Source organism: Eurosta solidaginis, chromosome 1 (assembly GCF_040869045.1).
Source record: "Eurosta solidaginis isolate ZX-2024a chromosome 1, ASM4086904v1, whole genome shotgun sequence".
In the NCBI taxonomy this organism is placed as follows: Eukaryota; Metazoa; Arthropoda; class Insecta; order Diptera; family Tephritidae; genus Eurosta; species Eurosta solidaginis.
In genome coordinates, this window is record NC_090319.1 from 56,562,197 (window position 1) to 56,585,773 (window position 23,577).

General features: G+C 38.3%; 1 protein-coding gene across 9 annotated transcripts in view; it reads left to right on the forward strand.

Annotated features, from left to right (window-relative positions):
* LOC137253794 (uncharacterized) overlaps window positions 1–23,577 on the forward strand; it is a 179,450-nt gene that overhangs the window by 150,966 nt on the left and 4,907 nt on the right. For 7 of the 9 annotated variants that reach the window (XM_067791261.1, XM_067791268.1, XM_067791292.1 and 4 more), the window contains 2 exons: window positions 15,982–16,604; window positions 18,380–21,816. In XM_067791261.1, the coding sequence (XP_067647362.1) occupies window positions 15,982–16,604; window positions 18,380–18,614 (858 nt within the window). In that variant the 3' untranslated portion in view covers window positions 18,615–21,816. Of the gene's footprint in view, window positions 1–15,981; window positions 16,605–18,379; window positions 21,817–23,577 lie in introns of those variants that run through there. The other 2 variants (XM_067791326.1, XM_067791317.1) reach the window with 2 other exon arrangements.

A 23,577-nucleotide genomic window follows, 5' to 3' on the forward strand; every position in this document is an offset into this window, starting at 1 on the left:
GATCCTACAAAAGTACATACATTTTAGTTCCCGTCCTCCATGTGTGACGCGGAGTTTGATACTCAATATTCGTTAACAAGTGTTTGTAAATATGCGCACAATCATCTGTATCACTCTTTAAGTTACGTCTTATGTCCGTCCGGTGCTTTATTATATGCAATGTCTCTAGCGTAAATCGTTTCGTATACTTTTGTTCTTGTATAAGAATTCTCGCGTCGTCAAAAGTTTGGTGAGTGGCCGGTAGAGGTACAGTGGGCCATGAGTGCTGTTTTATGGTTTTCGAGATTATTACATTTTTTAATATCTGACTTATGTTGTGATAATCTAGTCTTTAATTTCAACTTTGTTGTACGCACATATACACTATTGCACAAATTTCCGACACTGCCTCCTCATGTAATTTCATACACAACATTATTCTTTTTGGTTTGTGGTATTCTCGATTTTGTTTTATTGAAAATATTTTTCAGTGTGTTCGTAGGTTTGTGTGCCATTTTACTTCCTTTATATTAGGTCGATTGAATGTTTGTCCGCTTTTCATACAAATCTTGCAATCGATTTTTAAGTAACTTCCCATTGAGCTATAAACGTGAAACTTTACACATAGGTTAGAACACCGTGACAATGCAACAAAAGGGGAAAACACTCCGTTAGGTTGCGCACGGATCGACATAATTAGATAAGAATTTGAAAATTTTCAAACCATAGAGTTGGGTCGTTTCGTTCTGAACTTGTTCAATTGACCGGGTCTCTGAACTGAACAAGTGAACTAGATCTTCGATTTCGGTTCTATTTGTTCTTTTAGTTCATTTGTTCTTTTAGTTGGTTTTATCTAATGTTATTCTTTCTCTCTTCTCGTTCGCGAATATTGTAAATTCATACATACATACGCAGAAATCCACAGTGAGCACGAATGTCCATGAGCCAGATATGTATGTGTGGTCACATTTGTGTGTGGCACTGCTACAACAATATATGTATGGACTATTTATGAAAAACATGTTTTGTAAGAAACTAATTATTACATTTCTTAAACTTGAAAAGTTCATATTTACAATTTGTGTCTGTACTCTTTCAATTTCCTGGATCTTCTGAAATTTGTAACTTTTTTTGAAGTTAATTATATATATATATATTAACTTATTTATTCATAACACATTTAAATATACCTACACAAAGCATTGCTGCATACACACCCCCATATATAGTTTTTGGCTTTTTTCGCGGGTGCGAACAGCAGTGTACAAATTTGCTTGAAAAAAAAAGAACAGATGAACAAAAAGAACAAATTGTTCGTTCATCAGAAAAAGAACGAAAGATTCGAATCTCTGAAATGAACGAAAAAGCACAACTCTATCAAACCAGCTTTTAAGTAACTTCTCGATGAGCTAGAGACTTGTAATTTCAAACCTCTAAGGTCGATGACACGATACAAAAAGATTCGCTGGGGCGCACGGGATGTGATATTTAGAAAAATCATACGAAACGGAGGGAATTTGGGATTGATTTTTATGTAAGTTCTCATTGAACTACAAGCGTAAAACTTAACAGATAGGATAAGACACGGAGAAAATGTAAGAAACGAAGAAAATAAAAATAAAATAAAATAAATTTTAAGCACTTCCTTTATATAAATGGACAAAAATCAGCGAAAAATGTCTGCTTATATGAAGACATACTTTGATTTTTAAATTTTGACATAGAAATTGCAAAAATATTTATGAGAAGTAAAAATATAAAGGTATTTCTTTGTTTTTAATATTGAAAATACTTTGTTGAAGATTATTCGAGCTTGAGGCCAAATACATATATATTATTAAAACACGATTGCTTTATCAATATATATCATGCTTTTATTCATTCTGAACTCATTATCAAGACTGTAACTCCACTCTTCAGCAGTGTCACTGATCGACTGAAGATGCTGATGAGTGGTTTTACAGTCTTGATAATGACTTCAGAATGAACTCGAAATATCGACACCAATAAAATCATGATATATATTGATAAAGCAATCGTGTTTTAATAATATATATGTATTTGGCCTCGAGCTCGAATAATCTTCAACAAAGTACTATTTAAAGGCTGATAATAAGAATATAATAATATTGAAAATATATATATATTTTTTGATTTCTTTGTGATAAATTTTGTCTGAAGTCTGTAAGATCCGTCGTATGCTTATAATTCGCACCGATGATGTTAGCTTCATATATCACCTTAATTTCAATTGATTTCCTCGTCTGTTTATAATACGGGTCCAAATAATGCAATTTTTCTTCCTGTCCCACTTCTGCTTTAAATTTTATGCTTTTGTGAAATTTATTTAGGGCGTCAAGCAGGGCATTTTTTAAGGATTTTTCACTAGGTGGCCAATAGAAAAATATCTCCTCGAACACCCACTACTCTACCGACATACATGCGCGAGTCTGAAAACATTATATGTTGACTCTGAACCTACTGTAGTGTAAGAGAAACGCGTAGAACGGAAACCAGTTGAAAGGAAGAAGGACGAAAAGAGAAAGTCTTCCGAGTCTTCTTAATAGGAGATTTTATGAAATTTATACACGTGAACGAGGAAGATTGCTTTGGAGAAAATTAAAGCACTTATTCTACATGTAGGTCAGTGTAGCAATTTTATGCATTTAATGCAAAAGATTTTTTTTTTTCGTAACGTCGATTTTGAAAAGATTTGATATCTGAATCAACGCGACTTTTCAACATATGACATGTGCTGCCAACTACTGTACCCTGCTAGACATGACTGACCACACCGGTCAGCTTTTGAATATTGCCATTAAGAACATGATGGTAAATCATGATGTAAATAGCAGCCATGCCAGTCAGTTGATTAATCAATGCTGTGGCAACCGTGGTTGTGACTCACTCATACCAAAACATTTGCAATAAAACAAGTAATCCCAGGAATAGTTATTTTTCATACCCAACTTATTATATACTTGCCCAAAATTTTTTTATTATATGCTGACAAAAATCCTCGAGCACGTGCAGAATTTATATATGTCACGGAAGTCCTGAGTACCTATGTTCTTTTCCATATAAATCCTCATTGACAGTATATTTGATGATGTATCATTCATTCGTTGATAAATTTCTTCGATTAGCACCAAAAAACTTTATTAGAATTAGCAAGTTATATATTCTTTGACATTTTGGGGAAATCATGTACATATGTTCAGAAAATTTCTGACATTATTTCAGTTAGGTGTTGTTCACGCATTTTCGAAATTTAGTTGTGGCCAGATTATGATTACTACGTGGCCACGGCGGACTACTGCGTGGCCATTTGGCCACATTCGTATTACTTAAAAAATGCCCTGGCGTCAAGTGTATTTTCAACTACATTTTCGTTGACTATCGCGAATAATTCAATCAAGCTATAACTATAGAACTGTCAAACTATTTCCTAAAATTGTTATAAGTTTTATATCTAAAGAGTACTATTTCGCAAAAGAAAACAATCGCAGACCACTCTCATTAGAATCTTGTCGCACGATTTTTTGCAGGGTTAATACTGAGTATCGATCCCATGTAAAGGTACGTAAAGAGTGTTCACGAAAAAAATTGACGTCGTTTCTTCTGGCCTTAATAAAATGTTGATGATTACTTCAAAAATAAAAGATATACATATGACACTCCGCAATAAGAGGCCTCTAACTCGAATACTCTTGGTTTTACACGGCGAGCAAGTATAGTGGGTCGTGTGCGCTAGCTTTCGCAAGATGGCCCAGGGCACAATTACGATCACAGCTCATAACTAAAACAAAGTAACAAAGATATCGATCTTCGGTCGTTACGAATTTTTAGAACAAACTTTTATTTGCAATAAATCGTTAAGAAAAAAAATTATTTTCGTTGAATTAGAAGTCTCGGGGAGCGTCACATATGTATATATTGTAACGATTTTAGAGAAAATCCACTTATTTGCAACCTTCTACTAACGTTCGTATCGCTGAACTGTCGAATGAATAACTCCAATATTCTGTATTGCAAAATGGTCTTTATTAGCCTACTTTGGGAGTAGTACAATTATACTTCGCAACTGATAGCGTGTTTAAATCAAACTGATTACTGATTCCTCAGTTTGCGCTGCTTTTATACTCTCAGTTTTCTCGTTCAGCCATTTCTCATAAGGTCTAGTCATTTCGCGAAACTGTATTCCAGAACAATTGTATCTCTTGCTTGGTTATTAGCTATATACATTAACCTGGGTCATTTTTATGGACGAAAGTTGACCGATATCGCGCCATCGATTTTTCGACCAAAACACTCCCCAAAACCCTTAAAATATATATTTTTTTTCTTTTCAAAAAAAAAGTTGTAAAAACGTTGGCGATAACAGTTTTTGAAAAAAAAAATATTTTTTGGGTTTTGGGGAGTGTTCTGGTCGAAAAATTTACCCTTTCGCCATTTTTTTTTCGCAGGCTCGAAAATTATTTTTTTGGGTATGCGTAGTGGAACTTTTTTTCCTGAGCCCAAATCCTATCGAAAAATTGATGGTGCGATATCGGTTAATAAATCAACCCAGTCTAATATACATGTATACCTATTTGTAGTTTATATTTCTCTTATAGCCATATGCGTGTGTATAGGTGAGTAACTACTTCTGCTGATGACTACATGTGTGCGTGAGTAATCTCTTCGTCGCCTTCTATATATGTGTGTAAATGATGATTAATATGTTTATGTAGCTTGCTTTAATGTTTTTTTTTGTTGTGCATTTATTTAATAACAGCTTAGTGATGTTAAAATTTGCCACACTGCCCTCCGCATAAGTCGGATCGTCCCGATCAGACAAATTTCCTGATCTAAACGCTGCCAGCCTTTCCAAATGAACCACTTTCATTTTGGTTCGTGGTTTGCCAATGGTTTGTATGCGGTAAACTACATCGTTGATCCGTTTTACAACTTTGTATGGGCCTTCCCAATTACACTGCAATTTCGGGGACAAACCTTTTTTTCGTTGTGGGTTGTATAACAGCACCAAATCCCCTTCCCGAAAACCTTCCGAATTCATTGCTTTTTCATATATGGCTTTCATCTTGTCACCCATAATCTCTGTTCGTTGCCTTACAAGATCATGTATTTCTCTCATCTCTTCTTCCAAGACACCAGTGGATTTCTTGGTATTTCTCTCCGCATCGGCATCTATCCCAAACGTGTTTTTGTGGACTGAGTACTTTTTCGATATTGCGTAACTTTTCAAGTACTGAGTACTTCTTTGGTGCTATTAAAGCGATAAATACATAAGGAAACAACTGATCGAACAAATAGACTGTTTTTATGCAAATTATGGCACGAATTGAAAGAAGATGTACGTTGAAAATATTTTAGTAATTGATGACGCTTTTTAGCAGAAAGCCAAATTTTTTGCCAATTTAGACTGATACTTTGAGTACCTATAGAGTTTTTTTGATTCCATAAAATCGGGTACCCTATACTTTTGCGGAACGCTTCCCTGCAAAAATCGCGAGTACTCCATGCATGCATGTATGGAGTACTCGCTATGGACCAACCGAGTGCTCCAAAATTAACCATAATTCATACAAAAAATATGGTCCAATTAACATTGCGATGTCCTAGGACTGGACCATATACTCCATCTTCGCATTACATCAGAGAAATCCATGGAGTACCCACAGCCCAATAAACATCGTGTAGTGATTACAATCGTTAAAAACGAGCAATGCTCTGCTTACAATATGTTCGTGTAGAAACATGAGTTGGTCCATTGCTGCATTACAGTGGAGTATAATGGTAAGTACTCCAGTGGACCACATGATCCAACGATTTTTGTAGGGCTTCTTGAAATTAGTACCGTACGGTACATGATATCGATTTCAAAGTATCGTTGGAATCCACATAGTATACCTAGCTTCTAATTACTTTTTAATATTGAGTATATTTTGCGTTTGGTGTACCCAGAGTAGATACTACTATGAATTGAGTATTACCGTTGACGTTGGATGGAGTACTTAGTACTTTTGAACTAATGCTACCCAACACTGTGCGTAAACTCATCTTCTTATCATTTGTTGAAAATTTGCGTTATCTATCAGCTTATGTACTTAAAAACAAATGTATGTATATGCATAGTACTATGTGTACGCTTCATATAAGAACTAAGAACAAAAGCAGAATAGAAATGAAATATTCAAAGGTTGTATTAAAGCTACATATCCGTTAGATCCACAATGACCTCATTTAACGCCGACAAGAAAAGTTTAGGCCGGTTGTTAGATGTACGCTTTTATGAATCGAAATTGGAATGCCTTTAAAGCTCGGAAGATCCGATCGCTCTACCAGCCGCCCCTACCATGGAAAAGGTAGTGCTCGTATCATAGGTACATGCTGAACATACAAAGTCAGATAAGAAGCTGCAAGATGAGATTCTTAACTCATACACCCTCGACCTCTCTACCTCTCTAATCATTAATTTTCATAAACCTCCCTTATACGGAGTCCTCTCGCTAGAAATATGGTCACCCCAACTTATGTATTACATATTAAAGATGTTACAGAGCATCTGTCCCTATTCCAATACTTCGGAGCTTTATCTTGATTTAGACTTCCGAATTCTGTTTCGATTTGTTTGAATTGTTTGCTGAGAAGGAGGTTTAAAGCTAACACTAAGCGATGCGACACGTAGCGGCCGAGAACTTACGATTTTTTTCGCTGCTGTACACTCTTCCGAACATGGTGTTAACGTGATCAGTCCAAGTTAAACTCGTATTGATAACAAACCTCAGATTAGTCACCCTCGTTCCTAGTTTGTCATTGATGAGAAGCGACTCAAGAAAATACAGATCCTTGAATTATTTTGGTTATTGACAAAAGCAACGTTTTATCACAATTGAAGTGCAAGCCTTTGTTATTTGCTCACATTGTCCTAGTACAAGTCCCAGTCCCACTTGGTCACTGCTCCATTTCCCGAAAAAACGTGTAATAAACACTGTGGCCAATATCAGCATTTCTAACATCGCTATGCTGTTAGTACATAAACAAAACGACAGTAAGCCATTTACACACATACATAGAAGGCAACGAGGAATATTTCACACACATAACCAGCAGCTTGAAGCAAAGAGATTATTTCACATACACATATCTAGTCAGCACATAAGAGCGAAGAAGAAAGAGAAACAATCATACATCACGTTATTATCAGCTAAGAGCAGAAGTTGTTACTCACACATGCACATGCAATTAGCTAGAACAAAACATAAACTACAGATATACATGTATATAGCTAAAACCCAGTATGAGATACAACTGTTCCAGAAGGTATTTTCGTGAAGAGTCTAGATCTTAGGATAAATAGGTGAACGAGGCTAAATGAGAGTATAAAAGCAGCGCGGTGCAAGCGAGACTCAGTCAGTTTGATTTTAACATGCTATTAGTGAAGTACGCCAGTATTGTAATTCTGAAGTACTACTACCACAGTAAAATTGTAGATAAAGGAGATATTGCTATACTGAATATTTGAGATATTTATTCGACAGTCCAGCGATTCGACTGATAGCAGAAGGTGCAAAATAATCAAAATTTCCCAAAATTTGGTACAATGGTAATCTAGGCAAAACGATACCTATATTCCCATTTTAAGATAAATCGAACCAAGAACAGAATTTGTTCGAAAAGATCGGTCCCTGGACCTCTTCCCTGAGAAAAAGTATCGTACATATTAATCTAGGCAAAGGCCTACCTGTCTAACAAATTTCAGGCAAATCGAACCGTGAATAGAATTTGTTCGAATAGTTCACTTTCCGGAAAGAAATTTCACAAGAACATTATACTATTTTTCAAGTTAGATCAAACTGCACACGCTGTGCAAATTTGATTGAAATCGGTTAAGTAGCTTAGGAGTCCATCGCGGACAAACAACGTGACACGAAATTTATATATAGTAAGATTATTTTACTCGTCTTCCTTTTCAAATTAGATATGCTTATCTTGCAACATGCTTAAACTTCAAATTTCGGTTGCGATTCCGTTTCCGATAAAGCAAACTTGTCAGTTCTGAATTCGATTCTGGTTCCGGTAAACTCGCTCCCGTTATATCCCTAGTACATATCAAGGAAATGTCACTCATATGCCTAGTAGTACATTTGGATGTCATGTTTTACCAAAATGCTACATAATAAAATTATAACACTGGCATTGAATCTTAAGACAGTGACTGTGAATAAAGTCTCTGAAAAGTTATTGTTCCGGTGTTTCAGATGCCTTTGTGAAACGCCGCTATTGCCTCCATCTTCTTCACTAGGTCACTTTGAACACCTTGCTTACTTTTACTGATCATCTTGCGTACAATTTCCGTTACATAAGTAAGGAAAACTATAAATGCATGCACAAAGGTACATTATCTGATATGCAAATTTAGACAATACAATAAAGTCTCTTTATGCTTTCATGCATTTATTGTGCGCACATTTTGGTCACTGAATCACTGGAGGAGAGCCAGCAATCATTGCTTTGAATCTTTGAGATAGATGACAGCAATTTATAGCCTTTGTTATATGAATATGTATAAAAAACTATGTACATATTTACGCATATAGTACGAGTATGTAACTCGCTTATTTCTTATGTGCTTATGCCCATTATCTTCCTTTATAGTCATGCATAAAATACAACTATTTTGTTTTTTTTTTGCTTTTCTTTGTTACACTTTGAAATTTGTTGTTTTTGGAAATTTAAAATTCAGGTAGCGAAAAATTACACGATCATTTTATGTTCCGCTTTATGTCTAATTTCTTTCACTTCATATTTAGCATAGGTGACATACTTCCATCACGGCAATCCTCTCAGATCGAAAGTAGGGTGGAAGTATGTTTCCCAAATCACATACAACTCGATCGCTATATCGTAGGTTGATACAACAAATTATTTATTATCAAATATAAGCGCCTGACTTCGACCCAGTTCCTGAAAGAATACCCCACTCAACCCTGCCGTCGAGCTTGCATTCATATTTTAACGAATTAAGGGAAATCCTGGATATTTATGCACCTTCTGCTAACGTTCGAATCGCTAAACTGTTGACTAAATCACTCCAATATTCAGTATTGCAAAGTGGTCTTTATTTAGTTTACTTTGGGAGTAGTACTTCACAATTATACTTCACAACCAATAGCGTGTTTAAATCAAAACTGATTAGTTATTACTCAGCTTGCGCTGCTTTTATACTCTCGGTTTCCTCGTTCACCCATTTGTCCTAAGATCTAGTAAGTTCGCGAACAGTTGTAGCTCAGGCTTGGTTACTTACCAGCTATATACATGTATATCTGTAGTCCACGCCTCTTCCATAGCCATATGCGTGTATATGTGTGAGTAACTACTTCAGCTGATGACTACATATTTCTTCGTCGCCTTCTACATAAGAGTGGCTGCTTCATTGTTGTTATGCATTTATTTAGTAGCAGCTTAGTGATGCTAATATTCGTCACAATATGTAAACAAATTCACAGGCGCTCGCCGAGTATTTATTATCCATCCTGATCCTTGCTTGAGGTAATATACATAAATCATCAACAGAATTAAGTCGAAGCCGGTAAGAATGCTGAGGCACCCATAACTCACAAGCTTATGTCTCTCGTCTCGAAGCCTTCCTTATAGCGGCGCATCCATGTTGCCGACGATGTCAACCAGTTACCGTGGAAGATTTATCTAGTGCTGCCTACCAAATTGCAACTCCATAGAAGAAAATCAACATAACCACGTTTATACTTTGATCTCAAGGGAGCTCTCTATTAGTTTAACAATCAAACGTAGATGTGTTTCCGTTGACCTTCCCCTACAACACTTAGGCGTGTCAAGAAGCCTAAAACCGTTCTCGATAAATCCTGCTCTGGTGAAGTACAATAAGCTTTCCTGATTGATTGATGCTGATTGGTACAGAGTCTTTAGAACAGACAGCAGAGCTTTTCCTCACCTATAAGATAATAGTAACTATGACTTTATTCCATGACTTTAGTTCAAAGCCCAACTTCCGAACGGGAGAAATCCAGCTGCAGGAAATCCCCAAATATCTCTGAAGTTGCATCATCTGACTGACGATGCTTATTGGGCTGAATCGAGATAAACGTCCCAAATAGGCTTTCCACACGGCATTCCTCCCAGAACGGCAATCGCCTGCAGTGAAAAAGATTTTTGAGCACCTGGAAGATCCACATTCATGCACATCTCTCATCAGAGGGGCAGGCGTCCTCGAAGATATTTTTCCAAATGGACTCCTTCACACCTTTCACGTGCTGCTTGGCTTTCCTTATTAATCTCCGATTCAAAAACACCCAATAACACGATGTAGATCTTTTACTCTGGGGGTTAGGTTAGGTTGACCTGGCCGGTCCTTGAGGACCTCATATAGACTGAATGAGTCCATTGTATTACCAGAAGTTTATTTAATGACCAAGCTTGAAAGCAAATACTAGAAGCTTTAGACCTTTCGCACTTGCTGCTCCAAATGGCTGGAGTCTTAACCTGGCGAACGCAGAGCACGAGCACAAATCCTGCTCGATCGTTTCCTCTTCCAACCCAGGCTTCCTACATATGCTATCACTAACTAAGCCTAATCTTAAAGCATGTGATGCCAGAAGGCAGTGTCCAGTAAGAATACCCGTCATGAGCATACAGTCCTTTTTTTAATGAAAATAATAACTTTGTTAGTCTAAGGTTTTAAGACCTGCACATGATCTTCAACACTTTACAACACCTCGCATGGGTCCACGTCTTTCCTACTTGGTCGCTCATGTGCAACTCTCGCCTTCTTATAATCTCGTCAAATCCGATTGGGAGGTCTATGGTAAACCTCGAGGAATGCGCACTTTTTAGCTAGCTCATCCACTTTTTTATTCCCATCGATTCCCATATTTACATAGGAGGAAATTAAGTAATCTTGACTTTTTGAAGATTCGCTTACTAGTTCTGCTTCTTGTTGTACTCAGTTATCGCTTTAAAGAAGAAGAAAAATGTAGGCTGGTATGTGATTAAAGCCATTGCTATAACGCCATTCAAGCCTACCCAACGACATCTGCATGACGCGTATTGTGAAGAAAAAACAAAACAGATTTTCTAGTTAATTGGCGGGAAATTGTAGGCGTAAGCTTGTTGTAATTTAATAACAAATAAGTCATTCGCTGGTTTCGGGTTTTGAAGCAACGGGCTTTTAATACTTGACATTTGTTTTCTTTATTATTTGTTATTTTGTTTTAACTAAACATTTATGTATTTATTATTCATGTATCTTCTTCATTGTTTTATTCTTCTTGTTTATAGTATGTAACACAAAGTATGTAAAAAAATAGTTAAGTGCATAGTCTTGTTAAGAATTAGTGAAGGGCATGATAAGTGGGTCTCGCTGTGCCTGCAACATTGATTTCTATTGATTTAAGTTGTCTTTGTGATTTTACAACCCCTGATAAATTGAATGCCACCAAAACTGGGTTTTGAAATGTTATGTAGTTTGCTATTAGCGTTTTCCAATAACAATTTGTTTGGATTGATGAATCATTTGAATTTATAAACAAATATGTCTATTAGGGTGGGTCGATTTGTATGGACGAAAGTTAACCGATATCGCGCCATCGCTTTTTCGATAGGATTTGGGCACAGGAAAAGAAGTTCCACTACGCATACCCAAAAAAGTAATTTTCGAGCCTGCGAAATTTCTTTTTTTTTCATAAAACTGTAATTGCCAACGTTTTTAGCATTGTACAGCTTTAAAAGTAGGATATGTAGCAGCACGTACATACACAGCCACGCTCACCTGATCAAAATGCTTGTTCTTGTTCGTTTTTTTTGTGGATGTTATTTGGCATTGTTGTACTTCTTATGTCCAAAAAAAGTGTAGTAGCTGCTAACGAAAACTTCGTAAAAATTTAATTGTAAATTACAAAAAAAAAACCTTATTTACTTTCAAACGAGAACTTAATTACATCACATTTTAAAATCCATTTGTTTTGGACAATTTTAGTTATCAAATTGTTATACTTTATTACCGGGGACGATTGCTAAATCACGACCAAAACCGCCGGGGGAGCCATTAATAGACGCGTTTTGGCCACGGTTTCAATAATCCGAACACGTTTTCGCCTTTGAATTATCGATACCAGGACAAAACGCGTCTTTTGATACCTATTTTCACATTTTTGGACGGGTTATTGCAGTCGACCACGGTTTCAAACTGGTTTTCTCAGAGAACTTTTGAACGGGTAGAAAAACTTAGCACCCATGTTTGTATTCTTAATGCTGGAATAACTACGCGTCCTTAGATACTCCAATTGAAGACTGTTGTATAATTTTCTCTGGGACCCATATAGGTGCACTTTACATTTTCATACTAAAATCGTTCAAAAAAATCCTCCATCACACCAACCCACACTTGATATTCCGCTCCTTGTTTTGTTTCCCTGCGTCGCTTTCGACGACAACAACCCCGGTAGTTTTGACAATTCGTTCAGTGCCAAACTCATGTTCCACGCGGGTTCTATTTGGTTCCACGCTAGTTTGACACTGACCGAAGTGTCAAACGGCAGTGTGTTAGAAAGAGAAAGGAATTGTTTCCTTCTCAAACATATCCTACTTGTAAACCTGTACAATGGTTTTTAGCGAACATTTTTGGATCGGACAGAGTATACATATTAAAATTCTTTTAGTAGGTCATGAAACAAACCTTAAAACTCAAAGTCGAAAGAAGTCAAAAAAATGAAATTTTGCAGGCTCGAAAATTATTTTGTTGGGTATGCGTGTGGAACTTTTGTTTCCTGAGCCCAAATCCTATCGAAAAATCGATGGCGCGATATCGGTTAATAAATCGACCCAGTCTAATGTACATAGATACACACAGAAGCGCACACGAAAATAGCAATGACAATTTTAATAAAATTTCGTCAATTAATTTCATTTTTATTTTCGATTGTTTCGCTGTCATAAAGCAAAAAGTCAGCGAATTCGCGCCTTGGCAACCACGCTGCTGTTGGCAGCCATTATTTCGAAATAGTAAGAGACATCGTTTATTAGGGAACCAGCATTAACACAAACAACAACATCAGCTCTGAAATCCAACGAAGAATTACTCTTGCTAATAAATGCTACTTTGGACTAGGTACGCAATTGTAAAGTAAAATCCTCTCTCGGCAAACGGAAATCATACTCTACAAATTACTTATCGTACCCGTCCTGCTATATGGTGCAGAAGCGGCTCTGGGAGTGTTCGAGAGAAAAGTTCTTCGAAAGATTTACGTGCCTCCGAGCGTTGGCTACGGCGAGTACCGAAGAAGATTTAATGATGAGCTGTATGAGCTTTACGCAGACATCAACATAGTGTCACCAGTTGGTGCCAGTTAACTCTCAGAAGAAGCGACTGGCGCGCCTTGATGGACGGCCATAACCGTTTAAACGGTTAAGCGCCAATTAAGTTAGTTCGTAATTAAGGACGCTAACACCAACGTCAGGGTTTCCGTTTTGTCATCTTCCTTGTTATCCAGTAATCAAGAGATATGTTCCCTCCATAACTTAAGCACGCTTTCTACGTTGTCTGCCAGCTCGCCATTTTCAATCCTAAAGGCATTCACCTCTGTCTTATATTGTTGTGTGAAGGATTGATCTTAAGAGCAGGTTCCTCATTCCAAATAATTCTCAAATCACAGTGTACTGCAACTGAAGTCGCAAACCACGTTTTATTCACATACGGGAGCACAATGGTATTTCTAGTTTTATAATAAAAGTCGTTATTCGCACCGCCAGCCTCCATTGTCAACGCTTTGGCGCTGTTGAGCCATATATTCACACAGGCGTGAATGTCGGTACAGTCTGAATTCCTACCGCGAACTCTTCGCTTCACGATGTTTTGTGTTAATCCTTCCCCACATAGCCAGTTTAGTAGCCATCGCAAGGCGCGCTTGTTTTCAAGCTTGCCCCGTCCATTCCAGTGATGAGAACTCTTGTCCGAGGCTTTGCTTCGTTTTAATTGGAACTTGAAGAACAGTGATATTAAGAATTTCAGTGCAACTGTTTCACTCGTCACTGTATGCATGGCTGGAGGCCTGGACAAGTTTTTTTAATAAATGATTGAGTTATATGTATGTACGATACTGTTCTGTTCTAAAACAGCAGTACTCATTTGGGACTACCAAGAATGTACGTAAGTCCGTAAATGAAATTATTATAAGCATTTTATGAAGTTAAGCTCTATACAGCCGGTCTATGCCAGAAACTCACTGTAGCCAAGTGCAAATCGATATTTCGAAAGACATTCACAAAGAGAACAGTTGACGTGACTAATATATTTAAAACAAGATCAGAGAGATTCTTGCGAAGTGATCACAATAAAGCACTTTCTTCTAAAAGCTTTGGCAAACTTCTCACACGGGCGGATCGTACGGGTCAATAACGCTAGCATCAGTCTGATTAATCATTATTAAGAACTGGCAGTGGTCCGTGGGCACCTCACATAGATTGAATGAGGCCATAGTCGACAAAACCTTTCTTTAGTTTGGCTATAACATACTGTGACGAATATTAGCATCACTAAGCGATACTATTGTAACGAATTTAGAGAAAATTCCGCTTATTTCAACCCATCTGCTAACGTTTGAATCGCTAAACTATTGAATAAATAACTCCAATATTCTGATTTGCAAAATGGTCTTAATTACACTACGTTGGGAGTAATAAAATTATACTTCACAATTAAACTTGACTTCGCAGCGTGTTTAACCATTTCTCCCAAGGTCTAGTAATTTCGTGAACTTTGTGCTTGCTTACCAGCTATATACATTAGGGTGGGTCGATTTGTGGGGAGGCAAACAAATCGCCCATTGCTCTGTGAAAATCATATTCTAGGAATCAAAATAAGAAACTTTGCCGAAGGAACGATACCTCTAAAACGAATTCTGATGTCCCCCCCCCCCCCCCCCCCAATTTGGGTCGAACTTTTGGGTAGGGGCAAATTTTGAAAAATCCCACTTTGACCCATTTAGAGTGCTTCAATCGAGTCCAAATGTATGACCGACCCCCACTAACTTTGGAGGCCCGACCCACCGATGCCAGTGGCACACCCCCTGGAACCCCCCTGGGGGTTCACCATACAAACATGTACATTTTCACAGAGCAATGAGCGATTTTTAAATCGACCCGCCCTAATATACATCTATATTTACAGTTTGTATCCATATGCGTGTGTATATGTGAGTACTACTTCGGAAGATGATGACATGCGTTTGTGAATATCTCCCCGCTACCTTGTATGTATGTGTGTAAATGATGATTGATTCTTTTACGTACATACTGCTTAGTATCGGCTTAGTGTTGGTAGTATCGCTTAGAGATCATAATATTCGTCACACTATTATTACTAAGCCGATACTAAGCAGCCACTCGTACGTAAACAAATCAATCATCATTTACACACATGCATACAAGGCGGAGGAGAGATACTCACAAACGCATGTCATCATCAGCCGACGTAGTACTGACATATACACACGCATATAGCTACAAACTACAAATATACATGTATATGGTTGGTAACAAAGCATGAAGTTCACGAAATTACTAGACCTTAGGAAAAATGGGTGAACGAGGAAACCGAGAGAATAAAAGTAGCGCAAGCTGAGGCATGACTAATCAGTTTGATTTAAACACGCTTTTAGTTGCGAAGTGTACTACCAAAGTTGTCTAATAAAGACCATTTTGCAATACAGAATATTGGAGTGATTTATTCAACAGATTAGCGATTCGAACGTTAGCAGATGGGTTGGAAGCGGAATTTGCTACCGAGGCAGAGCAAAAGTTCAACATACCTGCCAGGTACAGTAATTAATTGAGGACCAAGATTGATGATGAAGGTATCATAGAACAATTAAGATCATTCCATCTAGCTCTATTTTAAAAATAAAATGAAGTGTAATTTGGTGTCTACTAATAATAAATAAATAAATTTCTTTGTCTCTTTCACAGGGCCCTAAGGATGCTCCGAATTATTACATAGCCACTCAAGCTCCACTTGAAACAACCGTCACCGATTTTTGGCGCATGATTTGGGAGCAACAATCGCGCGTTATCATACAAGCCACCGATCTCTATGAGAATGGTATTGAAAGGTGTGCCGAATATTTACCACCATCGGTAACTTTAGATAATCATACGACTTATGGCGATTTTCAAATAACACTCAAACATCGTGAAGTCAAAGATAAATATGCCATTTCGACTTTGATGCTCAAGAATACGGCTGAAAATATTAGTCGTGAACTCACACATTATTGGTATAAATGGCCAGAAACGGGAGTGCCCAACGAAGAAGCACCGATCATTGCGATGTTGTTAGAAGCTCGTTCATCACTTAAAGGTTATGTGAACGAGGCGAGAGAGAAGAGTTCGAATGTTACACTAAAATCGGATGCGAATGGTGAAGTGACAACAAATGGTAATGGTGTTACTGCTATAGCTGTGGAAGGTATGACGGAGATGGGAGGACGTGTTAATGGTGTGGTCACAAATGATAATGTTGCCAATACTGAAATTAATGGAAATATTTCAGCGGCGGATAAAATGAAGAGCACTACGTTGAGGAATCAAGGGTAGGTTTGAAACTCAGTCTTAACATGTAATAATGTATTTAATGAGACATCTGATGATTTGTGCTAACAAAATACGTGTTCTAATCGCCATCAATCCTCTCTGTGTTCCACTATATCCCTATCCCTATTCTTATTACTACTCCTTTGCTTATCCCTAGATAACTGTTGTGGATTAGATTTTTTGGCCGTCTTCAGCAATATCTGTTTTGCTAGATCCATCAGGCAATACCGCTTCAACTATCCAATCACCACTGACAGAGGGGTTTTGGTGTACCTATGAAGTTGCGCTGAGCGCTTGTCATCAATAGCTGGCCAGAAGAGTCTGGACACCTGGCAAGAGGTGATGGTAGGAGCCGAATGGCCAGTGGTACTCCAAACCAGTTATGGTATCCACTTCTGGCTTTCATGGTGGCCTCGTGCTCAGGGTTACGAAAGACATTATCCAGTGATATCGATATACACTGGTACCCAGTAAAAATTATCAAAAAAGTAATTTGATGCAATTTGACGGGTTTACGCACTCGCCGATTATGTTCGACCTCACGGTTTTAGATTTGAAACTTCCCAACGCATGATGCACTGGTTAGCATTCCCTCCACCGCACTCTTGATAGCGGTTTTAAGGATTGAAGCGATCAAGTAGTCTAAACTTCTCGCTGACTACGAGTTCTGAACAAAATACCGGAATTTTAAAAACAATACCAAACCTTTCAAAGAAGTTTACTAAAACCCTTCTCCAAATGAGTTCTCCACTCTAGATAAGAGTTTTGAAGTTAACTACAGGGGTAGAAACTGGCATGCAGTAATCTGTTTTGCCAGCGATGTTTTTATGTTTATATTATATATGTTTCGAGGGCTCACCACAGCAAGTTTACTTCCTGCATAGAAGAACCAGGACGTCAGTGTGTACCAACACTTGGTAGTCCCTGCATGCGACGTCATGGTGTGGCTCGTTTATATAATGCAGAAGTGGTAAGACAGAAAATCCTGCTTCCGCGTACCCTTTTTTACCCTTCTCTGGGCCACTTCTAAGGCCTTAGGGGAGACTGCTAGCACTTCCTGGCCTCCGGATGGAACGTGACTTTGACCATATTCCAAGACTTGGAAACATAAATAAAATAAATAAATGTAAGGCGCAATAGCCTCCGAAGAGATTTTAGGCCGAGCTTCGCTTCTAATATGCGTCGTGCTCCTTTTAATTGTTCCTACAAATTGGCGTTACGGGACCTACATGTTTTTATGCCGACTCCGAACGGCCTCTGCAAGGCAGATGAGTTTTCACTAAGAAGCTTTTCATGGCAGAAATACACTCGGAGTGCCAAATCACTGCCGATGGGCGCCCCCGCTTAGAACTTGTCTTATTATATTGCTTTGCCCGGGGCGTGACCCCAAGATCTTCGGTGTGGTCGGTGGAGCACGCTAGCACCACACCACGGTGGCAGCCCAAATAGTTAAAATAGTTAGCGTTTATAGCAGGCAGCCAGCCAGCTGCAAGTTATCCCTTTGGTACTGCACCGGAATTATAAGAGTGTAAAGCCCAAGCAAAGTCATTTACTATCGGGAGGAATTGGTGGGCATTTTTTCAAATGTAGGCAAAGCACTTTACGTACAGCACATCATCTGCTGATGCTGTTATAAAAACCGTTAAAATTTAGAGAGCAACTCATATTTTAGTATCATATTTCAATAAATGTTCGTTTGGTTTTGTTATTTGTCCATATAAGTGTTTTGCATGTTTTTATGTTCGTTCTCTATTATCTTTCTTTCTACTTTTAGTCCCTTAACAATTCACTGCTCTCCAGGTACAGGACGCACTGGCACAATCATCGCATGTGACATGGCCATACGAGGTTTGGAAACGCCAAAACGTTCTGTTGACATTCCACAAATTGTTTACTATGTAAGACGGGGTCGAGCTAGCGCCGTACAAACAAAGGAACAATACGAATTTATTTACAAAGTGGCGCATATGTATGCGACAAAAATCACAAATCTATCAAATGATAACTGAGTGATGATAATATCCGATACTTTTTTTATATGGGTACATTATGACCATTGTGAATTCATACAAGTGAACGATCTTTCTATTCCTCCATTGCCATACCCATTGTAAAGCGGCAATTACCCACCGACGTGTACCGTACGTACGGACGTTTGTCGTACGAAGCACGTTTGAGCGAACCCTCAAGCCCGTAGGAATCAATGTGTGCGTCTATGTACATGTACATAACATATTTGTGTGTGTATTGTTTACAGATAAGCACTGTTGCCATTGACCATTTTGCATGCATGCTTATGGAAACATCAACTTTTTCCAATTTAATTTTTGATGTTGTAAAAGGCTGGAATTAATATTAAATAAATATAAATATATCACATATTTATAATCTGCACTTTTACATAATTATTTCGAATTATTTTCACAATTTTTCAAACTTTAATTAGGTGTTTTTGCATAAAACTGCAAACGGTCAAAAATTTAGGCCCAAAAGTTTACTAGGCAACTCTGTCTAGTGAGAGAGCGATCAGCTGACGTGTTCTTACGAAAAAAATCAAAATTGCTTTGATTTCTACGTTCCGGGCTACGCACGTACGGGCGTTGCACGTCGGTGAGTTTTCGTTTACATTGCACACTCATAAGATAGGTCGTGTCAGCTGACACGTTTTTGGTACGTACGTTCGTAAGTAACTGCCGCATAAAGGTCTACAAGTAGGATATGTATCAGATCGCACATACACAGCCACGCTCACCTGATAAAATCATTTGCCGTCTTGCCAGTTTTACAGCTCCGGCTCGCGCTCAATTCTCACGGGAATGCTCTGGATCATTGAGAGACTTGAGAAGCAGATGTTGTGAAATTTTCGCACACGTGAAATGTGATGGGCAGATGTCGCCGCTGTTTTTCATTTAACTCATACGGCGAAAGGCTAAGCAGCGACATCAATTTTTGAAAAAGTAGGTATATTAAAGGCCGCGTTGCCAACCTAAAAAGAAGTAATTAACAAATTATCTGGCTCACAAATTGAACCAGACTTCTATCTGGATTTATCTGGCTAAAATCGTTGTTGTTGCATTTACAAGCAAAATTATTTATCTGGCTCAGGATTTTGCCACCGGATGATAGCTATTGTAAACTTTACCAAGTAGCGCAACTAACAGCTGATCGCTCAAAATTTCTATTCACACACAAACATCACTAATGGCCATATTACGGAAATCTTAGGGAAATTGAAGTTCAATTTTTAAACAGACATAAAATGTTATCATTTTGGAATATATAGCATCTAGGACACCTTAATTGCAGTCATTGAAAGAAAATGTTTGCTTATACTCAAGTATTTAATTATTTTTTCTAAATTTATCTTTAATATTGATGCAATGATTGATCCAATGCAACTCTGCTCTTCCTACTGTTCTTCATTCCACTCCATTCGAGTGTCTCTTTCACGGAATTGGAGTGCCTTCCACTCTATTCGCAACATAACCTCAATTTAAGCTGCCAAACTAGATAAAATGCTTGTTCTTGTTATTTTTTTGTGGATGCTATTTGGCACTGTTGTACTTCTTAGGTCCAAGAAAAGGATAGTAGCTGCTAACGAAAACTGCGAAAATGTTTATTGTAAAATTACAAAGAAATATCCTTATTTACTTTCAAGCGAGCACTTCAGTACACCCTTCTTTAAAATCCATATGTTTTGGACCGCGGACGATTGCCAAATCACGACCAAAACCGTCGGGGGAGGTATTAATAGGTGCGTTTTTGCCTCGCTTCCAATAATTCCAATACTTTTTCGCCTTTGGACTATTGATAACAGGACAAAACGCGTCTTTTCATTTCTCTTTCCAAATTGCGGGTTACTGCAGTCGACCTCGGTTTGAAACTGTTTTTCGCCGACAACTTTTGAACGGGTAGAAGAACTTAGCACCTGTGTTTGTATTCTTAATGCTGGAATAACTACGCGTCCTCAGATACCTGAATTGAAGACTGTTGTATAATTTTCTCTGGGACCCATATAGGTGCACTTTACATTTTCATACTACTCAAAATCATTCAAAAAAATTTAATTCCGCTCCTTGTTTTGTTTCCCTGCGTCGCTTTCGACGACAACAACCCCGGTAATTTTGACACTTCGTTCAGTGCCAAACTCATGTTCCACGCAGGTTCTACTGGGTTCCACGCTAGTTTGACACTGACCGAAGTGTCAAACGGCAGTGTGTTAGAAAGAGAAAGGAATTGTTTCCTTCTCATACATACTTGTAAACCTGTACTATGTGAACACACTTCACCTACCCAGATTGCGCATTCACGAGTTCAAAATTGCTTCGTTCTGCGCATATACGTCACAATTTACTGCTTGAGCCAATGAAAGAAAGAGAGAAAAAAACAAGAGTTAAAGGAAAATGACATAAAAATTGCCCATAAAAAACAGCTGATCTTTTGTTTACATGCGCAATTTTGTGGTGCTATGGACATACCTACCTGTGAAATAATAGTTGACAGGGTGAAGGGCTGTTACGAATGGCAAGAGAATGGAGGATAGGTTTGTTTTTTGCTCGGGGCTATTAAATTGAACTGCCATGAAGTGCCCATTTGTGTCCCAAATCAGCTTTTCTTTTACTGAAAAGCAGACTACATATTTATATTCATTTCTAAAATCTAGTTAACAGATAAAATCTGAGCAGCCAATTAAGCAAACATTTTAAAATATGTAAATAATGTAATAATGTAACCAATCGTCTACAAAAATTTTTGAAAAACACTAGTGAGCAAATAATTGAACTAATTGAACAGTGATGGAACAGGTGATCGATGCTGTTCACTATTGTAAAGGTTTTTATCAAACATTTGCCACTTGTATGAATTCACAATGATTATGACTTTAGAGATGTAACATATCTACATGCAAAATTAGTATTTTACAAAATTATAATTAATGCGAAACAAACTCGAGTTGCCTTATATTATAAAGTATAACTTAGTAGGTAGGTATAAACGTATGTATGTAACCTCGTATGTTCACTTTAGAAGTCTCAATAATCAAAGAAATCAATTTTTTTAAGCTATACAGATGTACATAAAATAAAATAAGTACATATTAATTGTGTAGGTAAGCATGCATCTTATGAGTATGTATGTTCATATGTAACAAACATTAGTAACATTAGTAACAAAAAATTAGAAAAAATAAATAAAAATTGTTATTGTGAATATATCGATTGCATAAGTGGTGGCAAATTATCGAGTGTGAGCACAAACGTTAAAAATTATTGAATTGATCAACGGTAGTGGGACTCACCACCCTTTTTAAAGGTGTTCGCCATCGCTATATTTGCGAATCGATAACTATAAAGATTGTGGTGTTCCCTTTTGTATCGATATTGTTGTTGTTGTTGTAGCAATGCTCGCCCCACCCAATAGGCGCGACCGATCACAAATTGTCATCAATATCCTCTAACGGGAGTCCAAGGAAACTTGCCGTTTCAACAGGGGTGGACCATAAGGAAAGGGGTGTTAGAAGCGTTGGTTCCACATTACAATTAAAGAGATGGTTGGTGTCATGTGGGGACACATTGCAAGCAGGGCATACATTTTGTATGTCGGGGTTGATTCTGGATAGGTAAGAGTTTAACCTGTTACAGTATCCAGAACGAAGTTGAGCAAGAGTGACACGCGTTTCCCTGGGGAGTATGCGTTCCTCTTCTGCGAGTTCTGGATATTTTTCTTCAAGTACTGGATTCACCGGGCAATTCCCGACATAAAGGTCCGACGCCTGTCTATGGAGTTCACCAAGGACCTGCTTGTGTTTTTCCGCTTCATACGGCTGGGTTCTCAGGTGCCGTATTTCCTCAAAATGCTTACGGAGATGACTCCTTAGGCCCCTAGGCGGTGCTGGTTCGTCAATCAGATGTCTGTTGGGATGCCCAGGTTTCTGGGTATTCAACAGAAACTGTTTAGTCAGCATCTCATTTCTCTCCCTGATGGGGAGTATTCTCGCCTCATTATGCAGATGGTGTTCTGGGGACATAAGAAGACAGCCCGTGGCGATTCTGAGAGCAGTATTTTGGCAGGCCTGTAGTTTCTTCCAGTGGGTGGTTTTTAGGCTTGGCGACCATATGGGTGACGCGTAGCACGTAATCGGCTGGCTAATTGCTTTGTATGTGGTCAAGAGCGTTTCTTTATCTTTTCCCCAGGTACTGCCAGCAAGGGATTTGAGGATTTTATTACGGCTCTGAATTCTTGGAACAATTGCGGTTGCGTGCGCACCAAAATGTAGATCCTGATCAAACGTCACACCCAAGATTTTGGGGTGTAGGACAGTCGGTAGCGTAGTGCCATCGACGTGGATGTTCAATATGGTCGACATTTGGGGCGTCCATGTTGTAAATAAGGTCGCGGAAGATTTAGTCGGTGACAATGCCAGGTTTCGCGAGGCGAAAAAACTGGAGAGATCAGGGAGATAGCCGTTTATTTTATTGCATAGCTCATCGATCTTTGGGCCTGGGCCTGTGGCCATTATTGTGCAGTCATCGGCGTAGGAAACGATTGTGACTCCTTCCGGTGGTGAAGGTAGCTTAGATATGTAGAAATTAAACAAAAGCGGGGATAGGACACCACCCTGTGGCACCCCTTGTTTAATTCTCCTTTGTTTTGATGTTTCGTTTCTGAATTGCACCGATGCCTGCCGACCACCCAGATAATTTGCGGTCCACCTTTTAAGACATGGGGGAAGGGTGGACCCTTCCAGGTCTTGCAGTAACGAGCCATGGTTGACCGTATCAAAAGCTTTTGATAAGTCTAACGCTACGAGTACTGTTCTATGGTGGGGATATTGATTCAAACCGCAATTTATCTGGGTGCTAATGACATTTAGCGCGGAGGTAGTGCTATGGAGTTTTCTGAAGCCATGCTGATGAGGGGCTAGCTGCAAATGTGCTTGGAAATAAGGGAGCAAAATGGCTTCAAGCGTCT